The sequence below is a fragment of the Lagenorhynchus albirostris genome, chromosome 16 (genome assembly GCF_949774975.1).
Source record: "Lagenorhynchus albirostris chromosome 16, mLagAlb1.1, whole genome shotgun sequence".
Taxonomy (NCBI): domain Eukaryota; kingdom Metazoa; phylum Chordata; class Mammalia; order Artiodactyla; family Delphinidae; genus Lagenorhynchus; species Lagenorhynchus albirostris.
The window spans coordinates 37,062,750-37,079,056 of record NC_083110.1 but is presented as its reverse complement, the minus strand read 5'-3'; the positions used below and the strand labels follow the sequence as shown (position 1 = coordinate 37,079,056).

The following is a 16,307-nucleotide window of genomic DNA, read 5'->3' as shown; positions in this document are numbered from 1 at the left end:
CCCCGCGAGGGCGCAGCCGGCCGCCCCGCCCCGCCCCGCCCCGCCCCTCGAACCCGCCAAGCCGGGCGCGCCTGGGGCTGCAAAGTTTCGCCGCTAGTCCGCCGAGGCAGCGCGCCGGCTTGGGCTCGGCTCGGCTCTGCGTGGCTCCGGACGGCCGTGACCGGTGGCCGTACCGTGCGCCCGGCTGCGCGCCCAGCTCTGCCCCGCGCGGATCTCGACATCCCGCGCCCCCGCCTGCCGGTGCTGCCCGCGCGCCCTCCCGCCGCAGGGTTTGTTCTCAGCCTCCTGTGCGCCCTCGATCTCCCTCCTCCTCCTCTTCCCAGGCTCCGACCCCTTCGCCACCGCCACCCATCATGGCCCGTGGCCCCGCTCGGACCAGCCCGGGACCGGGGTCCCAACTGCTGCCGCTACTGCCGCTACTTCTGCTGCTGCTCCAGGACGCGGGCGGCAGCCACACGGCCCCCGCCCGGTCCGCCCCGCCCGCAGCGGCCGACGGCCTGGCGGGGTACAAGAACCCCCAGCGGTCTCCAGGGGACGCGGCCGCTGCGCTAGGCCCCGGCACCCAGGACATGGTCGCTGTCCACATGCTCCGGCTTTATGAGAAATACAGCCGAAGGGGCGCGCGGCCAGGAGGGGGCAACACGGTCCGCAGCTTCCGGGCCCGGCTGGGTAAGTAGAGGCGGCCCTGTGGCCCCCTTCTCTTCATCCTCCCCGGTCCTCCTCACGTGTCCATCCTCCCACCCCTGCACCTCCGCTTTGCCTCTTCCTTCTAGTCATTGACTGGTTCATTCATTCTTCCATTAACTATTCCCCCTACCGCCGCCCGCCCCGAGCACTCTGTGCCGGGCCCTGAGCCTCCCCTGGGGACGCCGAAGTGGCACAGAGTGACAGAGTTCCTGCCCCTGGGGTGCCGCCAAACCTCGGAGGGTGTCACATTTGCCGGACACAGACGACCCCATCCACAAGGCTTCAAGCACAGCGTGGAGATGGGACTGGGCTGGGGGAGCTCACCGTGTGTGTGTGTCGGGGCTCGGGGGGTAGGCTGTGCTGGCTCTTGACAGATGAAGGAGGCACTGAAGAGAGCCCATCAGGTGGGCGCAGTGCAGCCCTGATGGAAGTGCCAGGCGCTGGGTCCAGGCAGGGGCTGTGCCCCTCTAGCTGGTGCACTTAGTGGGTGTGGCAGTTGGGGAAGCAGGGTGGACTGAGAATGGCCTTGGGTGCCCAGCCTTGGGTACATGGGACTGAGGCCTGCTAGGCACTAGCATGAATTGTTCAGACTATGGGGGTTTGAGGAAAGGTCTAGAAGCTTGGGCAGTGGGGGTTCCCAGCCCCCCTCCTGCCCTTGCCCCTCCTGGGCAGATCCTTTCCCCTTTCCCCACACCTTGGATGGAGCTGCACCGAGCCCTCCCTGCACTGCTTCCGAGAGCATTTCAGAATCCTGCCTCAGCTGTCTGCCCGCCGGGGCTGGGTGACCTCTGCAGGCCCTGGGTGAGCAGAGACGAGGCGCAGGGGTGATGGGAAGACCCTGGTTGTCATGGAGATTACTCATGGTCTCAGAATGCCATTGCAGAAAATGTGAGTAGGGGTCCCCTGCAGCCCTTGTGAAGGAGGAGGCCATTCATCAGGAGAAAGACCATTGGTCTGTAGGGCCCCCTCTTGAGGTAGAGGGGGACAAGCCCACCACTGGGGCCAGACAGCTTGGAGTCAGATCTGCCACCTCCCTGTCGATCACTGGCTGTGTTACTTAGGGTACCACACCGTGGCCTCAGAGCCAGACACTGGAAGCTTGGTCTCGCATAAACATGTACTGGGAGCTCCTGCCGCAGAGAAGCCCCTTCCCCCCATCCTCTACTGGGCAGACTCACTAGGTTCCAGGCCAACTAGATCTAACTCCCTCCTCCCTGGTACCTTTTATTTGCCTCTTGGGGCCCATTTCTGGAGTATCATTATTAAGTCACTCAAGAATCATCTAGCGTGACTATGATCTTGGGCAAATCACTGAAGCTCTGTGGACTTGAGTGTACTTATCCACAAAATGGGCAGGTCATGGTAATATCTTCCCTGTAGCAATTCAGGAAAGATGACATGAGTTGATGTGTGTAAGCCCTAAGCCCAGCACCGGCCAGGTTAAGTGTGGGTGCATCGTGTTTCCCTGGAGTACAAAAGACTTGTGTTCATATAGGTGTAGACTTGACCTTGCATCCATTAACTCAGTCCCCAAAGCCTTGCACTTGAGGAAAGCAAGACCAGCAAGTTCACTGCTGCAATAAGGGATGAGCACGCCCACTGAGCCCACCCTGTTCCTGCAGGCCCAGGCATGGAGGTGCACGGTCTGTTTTTCAGTCTTCACAGGCTGGGGGTGGTACAAGCAACACTTAGCCCTGAAAAGGATCTGGCGACAGTACTTCAGATCCAGTCCTCCCATTTTACAGATAAGGAGACTGAGGCCAGGCCAGGGCAAGCTGTTCACAGTGGCAGTGGTTGGCACCGTCCATCTGTCAGGCTCATGCTGTTCTCACTGCTAGTCCCCTCCCCCAACCTCCGTCAGAACTGAGCCCAGGACTTAGGAGACAGAGGATGGAACAGATCCTGGGAGATCAGAATTATTCTGGATCAGTCTAGGACTATTTGACAAATCCAGTACTCTTGTTTGGAACCATTTGAAACAGCCATGGGTACAAGTCCCAGCTCCACCTGCTACTAGTATGTGTGTACACATCACGTTACCTCTCTGAGTATCAATTGTTTGTGCACGTAGTGGGGGTGGGGTGAAGATTCAATGGGATGAGGCGGGGTTTGTGCCTGGCAGAGAGTAGGCCCAGGCAGCTTGGTTTCGCTTCTCCTCCCCTGACTGAAGTTTCTTCATACCCAGTCCCTCACCAGCCCTCAGAAGGGCCTGCTTTGTGACCCAGCGACGAAGCTGTGAGGAGGTGTGAGCCTGGGTGGGGACCCCTCATTTCATGGATGAGGCACACATGTGGGGGGCTTCAGCTCTGGTCCTGCTCCGTGACGGTGACCTCTGCTGCCTCGGTGGGGTGTTCCCTGCAACCCGTGTTACAGTGGAACTGTGTCCCTTGCCTGCCTCTAGGCAGCTCAGCTCAGGTTCCAAGCGCAGGCTGTGAGCTGGGCTGGTAAGGGCCAAATCCTGAGTCTGTGACTGGGGCCAGGGACTGAACTCGTCTATGACTCCGTTTTCTTCACTTCTAAAATGGGACTAATAACGCTCTCTTCCTTATAGGGTTTTTTAAATGAACTGAGATATGTTCAGTGCTTAACACAGTGCCTGGCACGTGTAAGTTCAATAATGCTTTAGCTCTACTATGATTACTCCAGCCACCCAGCTCCTTCCCTCCCTTCCGTTGCTCCTTGAAGTGCATCAGTGGAGAGAGCTTCTGAGCCTGACCATAAGGGTTAAGGTTAGACACCTGCAGCCTCAAACGACCTGCATTTAAATCTAGGCTTTTCCACCTACGTATGTGATATTGGGCAAGTTACTTAACCTCTCTGAGGTTGGTGTCTTCATCTCTAAAATGAGAGTACTAATACGTACTCATCTGTCGAGAGTGCCAAATGTCACAGTCAGTTCCCCAAGTCTTTCCTGAGCTCCTCATTCAGTGGCAGGTGCTGTAAGCTCAGAGGACACAGAAAAGCAGAGAGTATTGGCCCTGCCCCGAAAAGCTCACGGGCTGGTGGAGAAGGGAGAAGTAAACAGAAGAATGTGTGCAGTGGCACAGGTAGGACAATGGAGTGAGAAAGGGCTGGGGGTGGGCTTCAGGAGTCCCAAAGGACAGCACTGACCTGGCAGGGGAAGGGCTGGTGGGGAGGGTCCAGTGAAGCCTTCGCAGAGCAGGGGAGGCCCCAGACAGACTCTGAAGGGCAGCGGGTGTTAGCCAGGTGTAGAAGTGAAGCAGAGCCCTATTGCCTGGAACTGTGAGGCGTTTGGTTTCAATGAGGAAACAACAGGAAGAAAGAGGCAGAAAATGGAAGTGAACCAGTGGGCCACCAAGGCCCGTAAGCAGTGGGGCAGTATAGAGAGTGTGTATGGCGAGAGAGGGGCGAGGGAGGGAGAGAGGGAGGGAGGGAGAGAAGAAAAGAGGAGAGGGGAGAAGGAGAGACAAGAGATTATAAGGGAAATGCATACTTATCCAGAAATCATAGAAAATCACAGTAAAGAAAAGAAATCACAATCCAGATATAACCAGAGTTAATATTTTGTGGAATATTTTATATAGTTTTTACCCTAATGGGATCAGAGTTGCAGCAGGTAAAACTTGTTATATCTTCGTTCTCATTTGAAGTTACCGTTTTCTTTTTCATTACTGGTCATCCTGAATTGTTTTTCATGCATTTTGGCCATTCGAAATTTTTCCCGTGGAAACCACTTCATCCACTTGGGGTTCTGGTCTTTTTCCTACTGATATGTGGAGGTTGTGAAGGATGTTAACTCTTCATCTGTAATAGATGATTCCCTGTGAAGCACGAGTGTGGTGTGAGGGTGACAGTGTCCTGGGGTCACAGTGGTGGTCAAGGTCAGACTGTGGGCTAAGACAGTGGTGGAAAGATGCAAAGTTCAGGGTGGTTGTGGAGAAACAGGATGTGGAGAAATAGGAACTAGGATAAATTGCATGCAGGAGGGCGAAGAGGCTGTGAAAATTCTGAGGCTCCTGCTGGAGAGGGTGGACAGGTGGCAGTGCCTCCCGCTGGGCATGAGGGCAGGGAGCAGGGGTGGGGGATCCTGAGTGTAGCAGTAGCTTGTGCCACCACATGACCACTGTGTTCTGAGCATGTGCTGGGTGCCAGACACCTTGCTGAGAGCACTGAAGAGATGAGCTCACAACTTCAGGAGGCACGTACACGTGTTCTGTTTGATTAACAGATGGGGCAGAGAAGTTGTGTGACTTCCTAAGGCCCCACAGCTAGTCGGTGATGAAGCAGGGTTTAAACCCTGACTCTGGAGCCTGCCTAAAAATAGACACTCGGTACACATTAGTTCTCTTTCCTTCTCTGCACCACCACTGGTGGCCCACCACTTCCTTTCTTCAGTTTATTATGTTGGTGCTTGCATCTTCAGCCCGGCATTCTCGCTCTGGTCACCCTGATGGCTGTTTCAGGGGCAATGAGTGAAGGGACAGATCTCCAGGTGACTTGGATTCTGTTTCTACAGAGCAGAGCAGTCTGAGGGTCGTCTTGGCCTGAGAGCTGGCCAGCAGGGAGCTTGGGAGCACCCTTGGACTAGGACCGCTTCCCTACCTCTTTCCTCTCTAGTCCCATCCCTAAAGAGTTGGGAAGGAGGTTGAGTGCCTAGTAGAGTGGACCTCACTAGGGTTCTCAGATTTCCAAAGACCATAGAGAGATCAACTTGTCTAAATAAGATCAGTCCTTTCTTTCCTGGAGAGTCAGAATACAAAATAATCCAAATAATGACTTGTGTTTGCAAAATATTTTAGAGTTCACAGCACATGATCTTTGTTACATTAGCTGTTAAGCAGACCCGGATTCTATCCAGAGCACCTGGTTGGGGAGGGTGGGGAAGGGCGTGGGCTTGGGGTCAGACAGGCCCGGAAGCACGCCCTGGCTCCGCCCCTTACCAGCTGGGGGACTTTAAGCACTTTAAGCAAGTTATGTAGTCATGTACCCTCTCTGAAGCTCCATCTCTTTGTCCATTTGCCATGTCTGCTGCCCTCATTGTGAACACGAGGAATCAAGCATGCATAAATGCTTGGAACTTGGAGCTTCCTAATCAGTAAACAATATTATTCCCATTTTAAAGATGAGAAAACTAAGGCTCAAGGGGAAGTGACTGGACAAACGTCCTGCTGTGCAGTGCCTCCAGCTGGATTTGCATAATCGGCTACATCTTTCCAAAGGAGACTTTCTGGACTTCTTTCAGGATATTCACTGAGCCCCAGGGCAGCAGGCCAGGAACCCCCTTTGTTAAGTGAAGCAGACAGATCTAGCAAAGACCCCTCCCCTCCCCTGCCATTCAGCACACATTTCTGAGCGCTGATGATCACTCAGGCCTCGTGCTAGGATCTAGGGATACAGCAGTGCACACAGCTGGCAAAGCCCCGCCCTCTTGGAGTTTGTGTTCTAGAGGGAAAGAGAAACAATCGCAAGGAAATATATTATATCAGGATGTCCCAGAGTGACGTGAAGACAAATGAAGCCAGGGACAGACAGAGCGATGGGGCTGTTCCTTCAGCCAAGGGAGTCAGTGGTACCCTTTGTTAGGGATGCCGCTTGAGCAAAGGCCCAAAGGAGAGAGGAGTGATTCCTGGAGGAGAGGTGATGACAGCAGAAGGAAGAGCTGGGACAAAGCCCTGAGACGGAGCTTCATGTTTGTAAGGACAGGAAGGCCAGGGTGACTAGGGCAGAGATGGGGGTGCGGGGAGCAGATGGAGTTGGGGAGGTAAGCAGGCCAGATCAAGTAGGGCCTTGGTAAAGGGTTGAGTTTTATTTGGGGGGCAATAGAGAGCTCTGAGCAGGATGCTGACCTGAGGTCGAAAGCACCCAGCCCGCCGGGGGCCTCTCCTGGGCACGGCTCTGTAAAGCTGCGACGGGCGCTGCAGGTGGGCGTCCCCACCATCACTGTCTGTCTCGTCCGTGGGCTGAGCTCCTCTGAGTGCCTGGAATCACCTTTGCTAGGACCCTGCTCAGCGCAGCACTTAGCCCAGAGTAGGAGTTTCCCAAATATTTATCTGGAAAAGGGAGGGAGGCAGGGAGGGGCGAAGGAAGGGAGAGAGGAATGACAGGAGGGAGGAAGGAAGGATCTTTTCTAGCTGACCATGAGATGGGAGCCACAGGCACCAGCACAGTTCATAGCAAATAGGGACTTCTCTTTGGAGATTCTCCTTTGTGACCTGGGCTCATCCAAGCTGGGAGGCTTCAGGTAGGTGGCCTTCTCTCAGCCACAGCCTGGAGCCCCCTGCAATGCAGGCATGCAGGTACAATCAGAGAGCTGGGCCAGCCTGTGGCCCTTCGTGCCCTGGAGATGGGAGTGACCCATCTCCACCTCCACGGTTCCCAGCGGGGAGGGTCATCACGCATCAGACTGCCTTGTGAGGAGCGAGCTGCCTATGGCCAAAGGCATTCAAGACAAATGGAGGAAAAACTCCTGCCCTGAGTGTAATTAGTCAGGCTGCCTGACCTCTAAGGTTCTTCCCGCTCTGAGTTCCTGAGCGTGCTCTCTGTGGTTCTCCATCCTAAGGGAAGGGCAGCATTTGCTGTCCCTCTCCTGCACCCCGTGCAGAAATAACCTCCAGGAGAGGGCACCCCGTCCTCCTCTACAACACGTTTTGCCACCCTGGGGCGGCCCTCCCAGCACCTTCATTGGGCCGCACCCACCTCAAGCCAAGGTTGCTGTCCCTGCCTTGGTGGTCACAGTTATCCTTCTTTATATCCTCTCTCGTTCTTTACCTTGTCACTGGAAGGGGGGCCAAGGTGCTTTTCTCTGGGAAGCCCCATCTCGGTTCCCCCAGTCTGCTGTTTTCCTTCTCACCGAGAGCCACAGGTTTCTAGGCCAAAGGTGCTTGCATCCCGCTGTGAAGGGCCAGCTCTTTGGAAGGAGTCAGAAATGTCTGTTTTAGAGCCTCTTAAGTGTTCTCGCACAAAGAACCTGTTAGCGGAACAATGGAGTTGACTTGAATTGGATAAAAGAAAAACACTTTTTCTGCTGTGGTAGCTGGACCATTGAGTAAGAGGGGCCCGAACCGGTGTAGGAGGAGCTTGCTCTGCCGGCCTTGGTCATTTAGACAGAAGTGGCACAGAAGCACATTTGGGGGCTTCCCCCTTTGTGCCTGGCACATTACATATGTTATTTATTTAATCCTCCAAGCATTCGGGTGAGATAGAGATTCTCTTGTCTCTCTGAGGCAGATGAGCAAGGCATGGTCCCGTTGAGGCCTGGGAGCCTGGTTCCTAGAGCCTTTCCCAGCTTGGGGGGTAGGGGCTGCCTTGTTGGTGAACTTTCACCCCATCCACAAGTCAACCCCGGATGTTGCAGATACACAGCCACCGCCCATCGTTGCTTCCCAAACTTAGAATCCCTTAGAATACTGGTTAGAATAAGAATTCCTGGGCCCCATTGTCCCAGACCCTCTGAATCAGCATCTCCAGAGGAGGAAAGCAGTGATCTTTGAGCTTTGGGAAATGCAGGACTCGAGGACCATGACACTCAAGGCCGCAGTGTTTGGGGAAGCTAGGTTTAAATGTCATCAAGACTCGTGCTTCTCCTTATGTGTGGACGTATTGAGGGGCTGCTGTGGACATGCTGAGGGTTTTTTTCTGGGAATTAGGTACGGTAGTGTCTTTAGAATGTCACCCAAGCTTTGACTGACATTTATTGGGCCCTCTGACTTTTCCTCCCTTCCTCTTTCTTGTAGTCCCTTAAAAGTACATGAAAGTTCCCAATTGAATTATGCCTTCTTCCCAGTAGAATTATGCCTTCATCCCAATAGAAACAAGTAACCTTAAACTGAAGATTTTGGTTAAAAAAAATGCCAGCTGAATCTGTGGACGCAGGTGTCAGAGAAACTGTGACCCATTTTCTACACACACACACACACACACACACACACACACACACACATTCCCGCTCTTGGAAGCCCTGTACCTCTCCCAGCTTCACCCAGCAGACAGACCCCTGGCAACAGGAAATAGGGCAGTGGGAGGGAGACAGCCCACCTGACAGCTCTGGTCTCCGGCTCTCCTGCAGCATCTCAGGGAGATGATGCCTCCCTCCCATCCAAACCCTAGAGAGGGCTTGCTATTCCCAGACCTCATGCTGCCAGGGCCTGGGGCAGCTTTCTGCCCTGGGGTCCTGGTGTACACCTGGTAGAACCAAGAGAGAAAGGAAAGAGTGGTTGACAGCCCCAGGGATGCAGGGGCCAAGAGTATTCTCGAGCTGCAGATGTGATGTTTGAGGGAGATGGGAGTGACCCATGTGATGTTTGAGGCCGGTCCTCATCGTGGTTCCGGCCTCTGGAGAGCAACCTGGATGCTGGAGATTTTATTGAGTGACCTGGTACAACCCTGACAGTGCTTTTTCTTTGTAAAAAACAAGTTTAAAAGGGCTTGGGCAGAATAACTAGCAGACACCCAAATGGCTGTGTTCTTAAGCCCAGTTTCCCTCAGAAGCCGCTCAGAATGCTGAGACAGCGTGAGGCACTCTAATTTACCTCATTTGGAAGAAGGACTGCATTTAATGTCTATAAAATAGAAAGCTGTGCAGATACAGGGGGGCTACTGTCAGCAGGGCTCGGACCCAACCCAAGTATCCCGAATACCCGATTCCATCTTATCTCATGAATGAAGATGGGGGAGATCATTTGTTCACTGAGAGGCGTTAGAGTGCAGAGGCAGGAACTGGAGCTCCAGGGTCCAGGAGCCCTGAGCATCTACCCTGTCTGCCACCTTTTTTTTCTTCCTTTCTTTGCAATGGGATATGACAGCCCCCAACCTCTCTGACTTCAATCCCTCATCCTCATCTGGTCCCTGAAAATAGTAAAGGGTGCCCTCCTCAGTTCCATGTGAGGATTACAGGAGATGAGGAAAGCCTGCCGGCCTGAAAGTGCTCCCTCAATGGGCGTTCCTCCTCCACTTCCTGGACGGGACACCCTATGAGCATGGGGCCCTGTTCAGGAGACAACCTAACAGGCTGTGGTCTGTCCTTCCCTCGCAGAAGTGGTCAACCAGAAGACCGTGTATTTCTTCAACCTGACTTCCATGCAGGACTCAGAAATGATCCTCATGGCCACATTCCACTTCTACTCAGAGCCGCGGTGGCCCCGGGCACGCGAGGCACTATGCAAGCAGCGGGCCAAGAATGCATCCTGCCGCCTGCTGCCCCCGGGCCCGCCTGCACGCCAGCACCTGCTCTTCCGAAGCCTCTCGCAGAACATGGCCACGCAGGGGCTGCTCCGTGGGGCCGTGGCCCTGCTGCCCCCGCCACGGGGCCTGTGGCGGGCCAAGGACATCTCCCCCATCATCAAGGCGGCCCGCCGGGATGGCGAGCTGCTCCTGTCCGCCCAGCTGGATTCTGGGGAGGAGGACCCGGGGGTACCCAGGCCCGGCCCCCACGCACCCTACATCCTCATCTATGCCAACGACCTGGCCATCTCAGAGCCCAACAGCGTGGCAGTGACACTGCAGAGATATGACCCCTTCCAGGCTGGGGACCAGGAGCCTGGAGCAGCCCCCAACAGCTCGGCAGACCCCCGAGTGCGCCGGGCCACACAGGCCATGGGGCCGCTGCAGAACAACGAGCTGCCGGGGCTGGACGAGAGGCCGGCACATGCCCCCCACGCCCAGCACTACCACAAGCACGAGCTGTGGCCCAGCCCCTTCCGTGCACTGAAGCCTCGGCCGGGCCGCAAGGACCGCAGGAAGAAGGGCCAGGATGTGTTCATGGCCTCCTCGCAGGTGCTGGACTTTGACGAGAAGACGATGCAGAAAGCCCGGAGGAAGCAGTGGGACGAGCCGCGGGTTTGCTCCCGGAGGTATCTGAAGGTGGACTTTGCAGACATCGGGTGGAACGAATGGATCATCTCACCCAAGTCGTTCGACGCTTACTACTGCTCAGGAGCCTGCGAGTTCCCCATGCCCAAGGTAGAGTGTGTGGGGTCGCCCCCGCTGTGTTCTGCCCCTGGGCTAATTGTGACTCTCAGCTCTGCCCCTGCAGGCAAGTCCCTCTGCCTCCTCACTGTTTCCTGTCTGTAAATAGGGATAATGACACCTCCCATCTACTCAAGGCAGAGAATAGGTAGACAGACGTGCCAAAATGTCAGCCTGTCGGGTGGATACAGCCCACAGATGGATGGGGTCTGGCTGTGCCTTCAGTGAATTGGAGTTTTAAATCAAAACCTTTCTTCTTTTGCAAAACAGGAGATCCATCTCCTTAGGTGTGTTCCCACATAGCAATATCCACAGAGGCTGAGGAGAGCCTGGCCCCCTGCACACAGGTCAGGTCTCTTAAGCCCCCTCCTCACCAAGGCTCTCTAGAAACCTGGCCTGGATCTCAGGGCGTTGGTGTCTGTGACCAGCACAGAGCTGGCCTCAGTGGCTTCCCAGTGTGACTGTCCATCCCCCACCCCCGACTCAGGGCAGGAACTCACAGGGCAGCCAGCTCTCATTGCACACGAGTCGGCAGGACACACAGCACGGGGCTGCTTTCCCCATTGCACTGGCCCGGGTTTTCAGATGCTCGCCTTCCCTCCAGGCTGGGCCATGGTTCTGTCCATCCATCTCCCCACATCCTGAACCACGGTGGGCTGGCTGCCTGCTGATGTCGACCTCGGCACAGAGCACACACTTTCCTCCTACTTAGCTCCTCTGCTGAGTTCCAGGTCATGCCTTCCTCTCCAAGAAAGGAAGTCAGCGCGTAAATCCACTGTGAACGTAAATAAATCAACCAGCTGGGAAATCCCAGACCCAGACGCGGGGCCGCATTAACCTGTTTGGGAATTAAGAGGCTTCTCCTCAAAGCCGTGCATGTGCAGGAGAGAGGAAGGGAGGTGTCTGACAGAGAGACAGGCGTCTGCTGGAAGGGCCCGGCCCGGGGGATGCAGGGTGAGTACAGCAGTCTCCTGCTGGCTGACCCTGCGCTTACCTTATCAGTCTGCCTGGCTGTCTTTCCACCTTCCCTGACACCAGCCTGAACTCCCCAAATGCCGGAGTCCCTCTCCTCCCACCTCCCCACCAGAGGCACTGTGCATATAAAACTCTGGCCGACAATGAGCTGAAGCACCTGTGACGTGGTCCTCTTCATCTTGTGGGAGGTGCCGTGTTTGCTGCTGGGACCCAGACTCTTCTGGATGTGAGAGGCTGCCTGGGGAGGGAGGGGAAGAGAGCTGGTGTGGGCCCAGCGAGCATAGTTTCCAAGCCAGACTACTTTCTAACTGAGGGCTCCTGGTCCAGTTATTTAGTCATTTGAAGCCTCAGTTTCACCAGGAAAATTAAAGTCGTACCCACCCCATAAGGTTGATTCAATGACAAAATGGGGTGATGCAGGTGAAGCAGCGCCTGACACCCCAAAGTCAGACCCACCTGGGAACTGCGAGTTTCCAGCCCCATCACACTGATGCACTTGTGCCTGCAGGGCTTCCCCTCCTGTGCTGAGAACATGATCACATGGCAAGCGTGTCGGTGCTCCCTGGACTGTAAAGTCTGGGCAGCTATGGCCCCAGGCAGAACCTCCAATCTTCTCCACTGCCTCCCCTCTGGGGCTCCTGCCCAGTTCCTGGTGCTCCTCGGGGATGTGTGACGCGCAGGTGCCCCCGAGTGGCCAGTGCCATGTAGGGGATGTGCCTTCCCTCTGGGAGCCCGAAGGGCAGGAAGGCCTTTTGCAAAAGTCCCTAGGACTCAGTCTGCCACTGATTTCAGAAGAAATGTGTACCCAACCCTGTGATCTCACCTTTTCTTCTAGGTCAGTGCCTTTTCTGTGGCCTCAGTCAAGGGCATGCAGGCAGCGTGGTGGGTGGGTGAGGACTGCAGGGTAGGCAGAGTTCGGAGGTGACCATGCTCCTTTCCCCCTTGCAGATCGTCCGCCCCTCCAACCACGCCACCATCCAGAGCATCGTCAGGGCCGTGGGCATCGTCCCGGGCATCCCAGAGCCTTGCTGTGTTCCCGACAAGATGAACTCTCTTGGGGTCCTCTTCCTGGATGAGAACCGGAATGTGGTTCTGAAGGTGTACCCCAACATGTCTGTGGAGACCTGTGCCTGCCGGTAAGACCAGCCGCTCTGGAGTGGAAAGAACCTGCCCCGCCTGCACACAGCAGGGCAGCATTCTCGGAACCTTCTGGAGTGAGCACTTGACTCAGGGTGCAGCTGCAAATGCAGGGCACAGCTTGCAGGCAACCATCTGTCACCCCAGGGCATCATTCTGGGGTCTTTCACTGCTGGTGACTCAGCCCCCTCAATGCCGGTCCGAATCCTTTGAAGGGATCTGGGAATTAGCCCTGGCCTGACGGTTGCCCACGGCCTGTCCGCTGTGCTCTGAAGGCCTGAAAACCGGACATGTCCACAGGCTGGGTTTTGTGACTATCATCTCATAACCTGGAAAGAAGACTACAGACCCGAAGGCACTCACTCCCTTCACAAGGAAAGAACCTCTGTTTAAACAATCTTTAAAATACTTCGGGCCACAGTGTGATGCTGCAAAACAGGGCCTAAATGATGGTATAAATGGATGTTTTCTCTCAAAATCCACTGCAAACGCTTTTATACATACAGTATGCACATATAACCAATGTTGGTTTCTTTTTCTTAATATATGTTTTATTTTAAAACAAAAAGGAGGGCGTTGACACCGTTCCCCACAGAGGTGGTCAAGCTGGTTGAGCGTGCATTGTTTAAACGCGCTTATTGAAATAACCCATGCAGTGATACGCGGGAATACTAAAACATAACCAAGATTTTATATTTTTGTAAATTATACTTTCTATACTGTAGATTGTGTACGGTATGTGTTTTTATGGAAAGCTAATAAATTAAAGGGACAGTGGTATCTTCAAAAGCTGAATGTCACCCATTGCAAACTATGGATGGATCTCCATGGGTAAGTATGACATCTGGGTGGCTGCTGGGGTCACAGCCTTCTTTAGGAGCCAAGGCCCCTGTAGGCCGTCTCCACACTCTCTCATCTTTATCCTAAGCTCCAGACACCGGCCACTCCTATGCCTTCCAGGGTCCTGCCCACTCACATCACACCACAGGTCCCCACCCTGGGCTCGTCCAGGAAGGACCTGGCCCAGGCAGGCACAGTGACCTCGACTCCTTAGACTCAGAGGGGATATCAAGTGATGGGGAGGTGCCTGAGATATTTAAAGGAACATCTATGGTAGCCTGGTCAGAGGGCTTCTACTTGGGGTAGTTCAAGCAAGAGATTCAGTAGAAGAAGGCAGGGGTCTCTCCAGAGATTTGGGGGCTCCTGAGGAACTGGAACGTCTGCTTCTCCCTGCTTCCTAGTCAGCATCCCTGTCCCCAGATAGTCTCCCCCAAGTGGCTCCCTTATCCCTGAGTTGACATCGCCTTACAGTTGTAGTACCTGAAGCTGATTGACCGGCATTTCTGAAGGAGAAACTGGGTCCAACTGGGGGCAGGTGTATAACAGTCCCTCGGCTGGGAACTCAGAGGATGCCATGGCCCCCAGTCTTCTCTTACTCGGAGAAGGTTGAAAAGCCATAAGCAGTTCTCCAGGATGGGACTTAGAAGGAGAAAAGGAGCCCAAGGCATCTGTCTTAGGTCAGGGTCCTGAAACCAGGGTTCCTGTGCAAGGCATGGATGAGGAAGTGCTCCCAGGAGAAACAGGCAAGGAGTGGGTACAGCAGGACAGGAGGGCAAGAAACCAAGCATCCCAACCTTGCCTGGATCCTATGGGGAGCTGTGGCACTTAAGCTATACCTCTGGATTAGTCCAGCTTCAAAGCAAGGATGCTAGATGTTCACACCCCCTCCCCAGGCTGCCCCCAGTGGAGAGATGGAAACTCTCCGTTCTCTGGCCCTCTACACAACCAGCCACTGTGGCTTAGGAAGCCCAGGCAGCCTCTGAAGAAGGCTACAACTGCAGCCACTGGAGGCCAAGCGGCCGACACTGAAGAGAGTACCCAGAACAGGTAGGTAAGGAGGGCTGAGGGTACCTGGGTTGGGGTCTAGGTATTTTCCCCATAAACATCTCTACTGTAAGCAGTTTCTTCACAAGCATTCTTGCTGCACAACTAATTGGCCATGAGGCCATTTTGCCATAAAAGATAAAATAACTGGGTGACAGTTCCATTACACTAGAAAATATAACATCAGTTTTTACACATTCTTCCGTGAGCACAGTCATACCTCCCACCCATGAAAACCAAAAGTTTACCGATTTATCAAAGATATAAAAGAGGCAGCTACTGACAACAGTCTTCGAGAGCATTAGTGATGGATTCTTTAGCTCATTTAGATATGACACCTTGTTCTCTTAAGCTGTCTTTACCAAATTTATTATGCCGTATTGGAAGTTGGAGGCAAAAGAAGAATCCACTCCTCCTATCCCTGCCAAAACAAATGTTTATGTGATTCCTGATGAGTAGAAGTCTCTCGAAAATGGTGAGCATTTTAACAAAAGCTGGCTTAGATTAGCTCAACCAAGGGTTTGCAAAAATTGATGTGTTATCATTTTCTAGTGTAGTATAACTGTCAAGCAGTGATTTTTTTACAGCAACCTGGCCTTAAGGCCAATTAGTCGTGCTACAAAACCGCTTACGGCGAAGATGTTTACAGAAAAAAATACTGGACACACCTGGCTGGGGCCCAGCGGCATATGCTCAGCATCCCCTCTGAGGTTCTCCAAATGGTTGTGGGACATGTGTGTGAACAGCTGCCCTGGGCACGTGGCCCTGCCTCTTGGCAGAGATCAGGTGAGGCGAGGGGGGCGGTCCTTAAGGCACACACTGCCTTATTCCTGCAGGACTCGTACTGGGACTAAATGATTCTTTCATTGGATTGCTGGGATGTCTCAAATTGGTCTGCAAATCGGTCATGGCTTGGTTTGCCATGTCTAATCCTTTTTGAAATATGACAGGATATAAATTACTAGCAAAATAAGTAAAAACATTAGGGCTTGATGAGGTTCCAAATGCCTTTCTTCTCAATATTGGATTCTTCATGTTCCCTTCTCCCCCTCAATTTTTTTCTCATCCAACTGCTCCCTTTCCATTTTTTGGTGAAGGTGGCGTGTCTTATAATACTTCTATCTTATTCTTTCTGGCATTTGCAATTTCTGGGAGATCTCCTAGGTCACTGTGAAAGGCTACAACTTCTCTGAGCCCTGACTTCTGGATTACAAGGGTAGAGGGAGCGGGCCGGGAGGATCACCCCTGTGTCCAGCCATGGACAGGGGCTTCGTGCTTGTGCCAGGTTGGGTGGTACCCAGTGGTGATGACTTTGCCGTATGACGAAAGGAACTAGTGTCAGCAGGGTCCCCTCACATTTACAGAGCATCATGCATTTAGATACGACACTTCATTTAGCCTCACAGCAGCCTTGCAGCTTACTCCCCCGCTGGTGCTTCAGAAAAAACAGGCTCAAGACAAGTAAGTAATATAGCACCAATGTCTTAACCAAGACCACAGGTAACATCAGCTTTGACACGCAAGGCTGCCTGGTTCAAGGCCTGTATAGCTGGTGTTGCCTTCCAGCTTCCTGAGCAGTGACCCCCACCACCAGCCAGTTAAGGTTGTCCCAATGGCCCTAAGTGGCCTTACAATAAAGCAAGGCTTTATAACGTTTAATAACGTTTTTTTTCCCCTTAAAACCAAAATATCAACATCAC

General features: G+C 53.8%; 1 protein-coding gene across 1 annotated transcript; it reads left to right on the top strand.

Annotated features, from left to right (window-relative positions):
- Positions 1 to 353: 353 nt before the first annotated feature.
- On the top strand, positions 354 to 13,439 carry GDF10 (growth differentiation factor 10). The gene is made up of 3 exons (XM_060126293.1): positions 354 to 669; positions 9,680 to 10,605; positions 12,535 to 13,439. Exons 1-3 carry the CDS (start codon positions 354 to 356, stop codon positions 12,724 to 12,726), a joined length of 1,434 nt encoding a protein of 477 aa, XP_059982276.1. The 3' UTR covers positions 12,727 to 13,439.
- Positions 13,440 to 16,307: the final 2,868 nt, after the last annotated feature.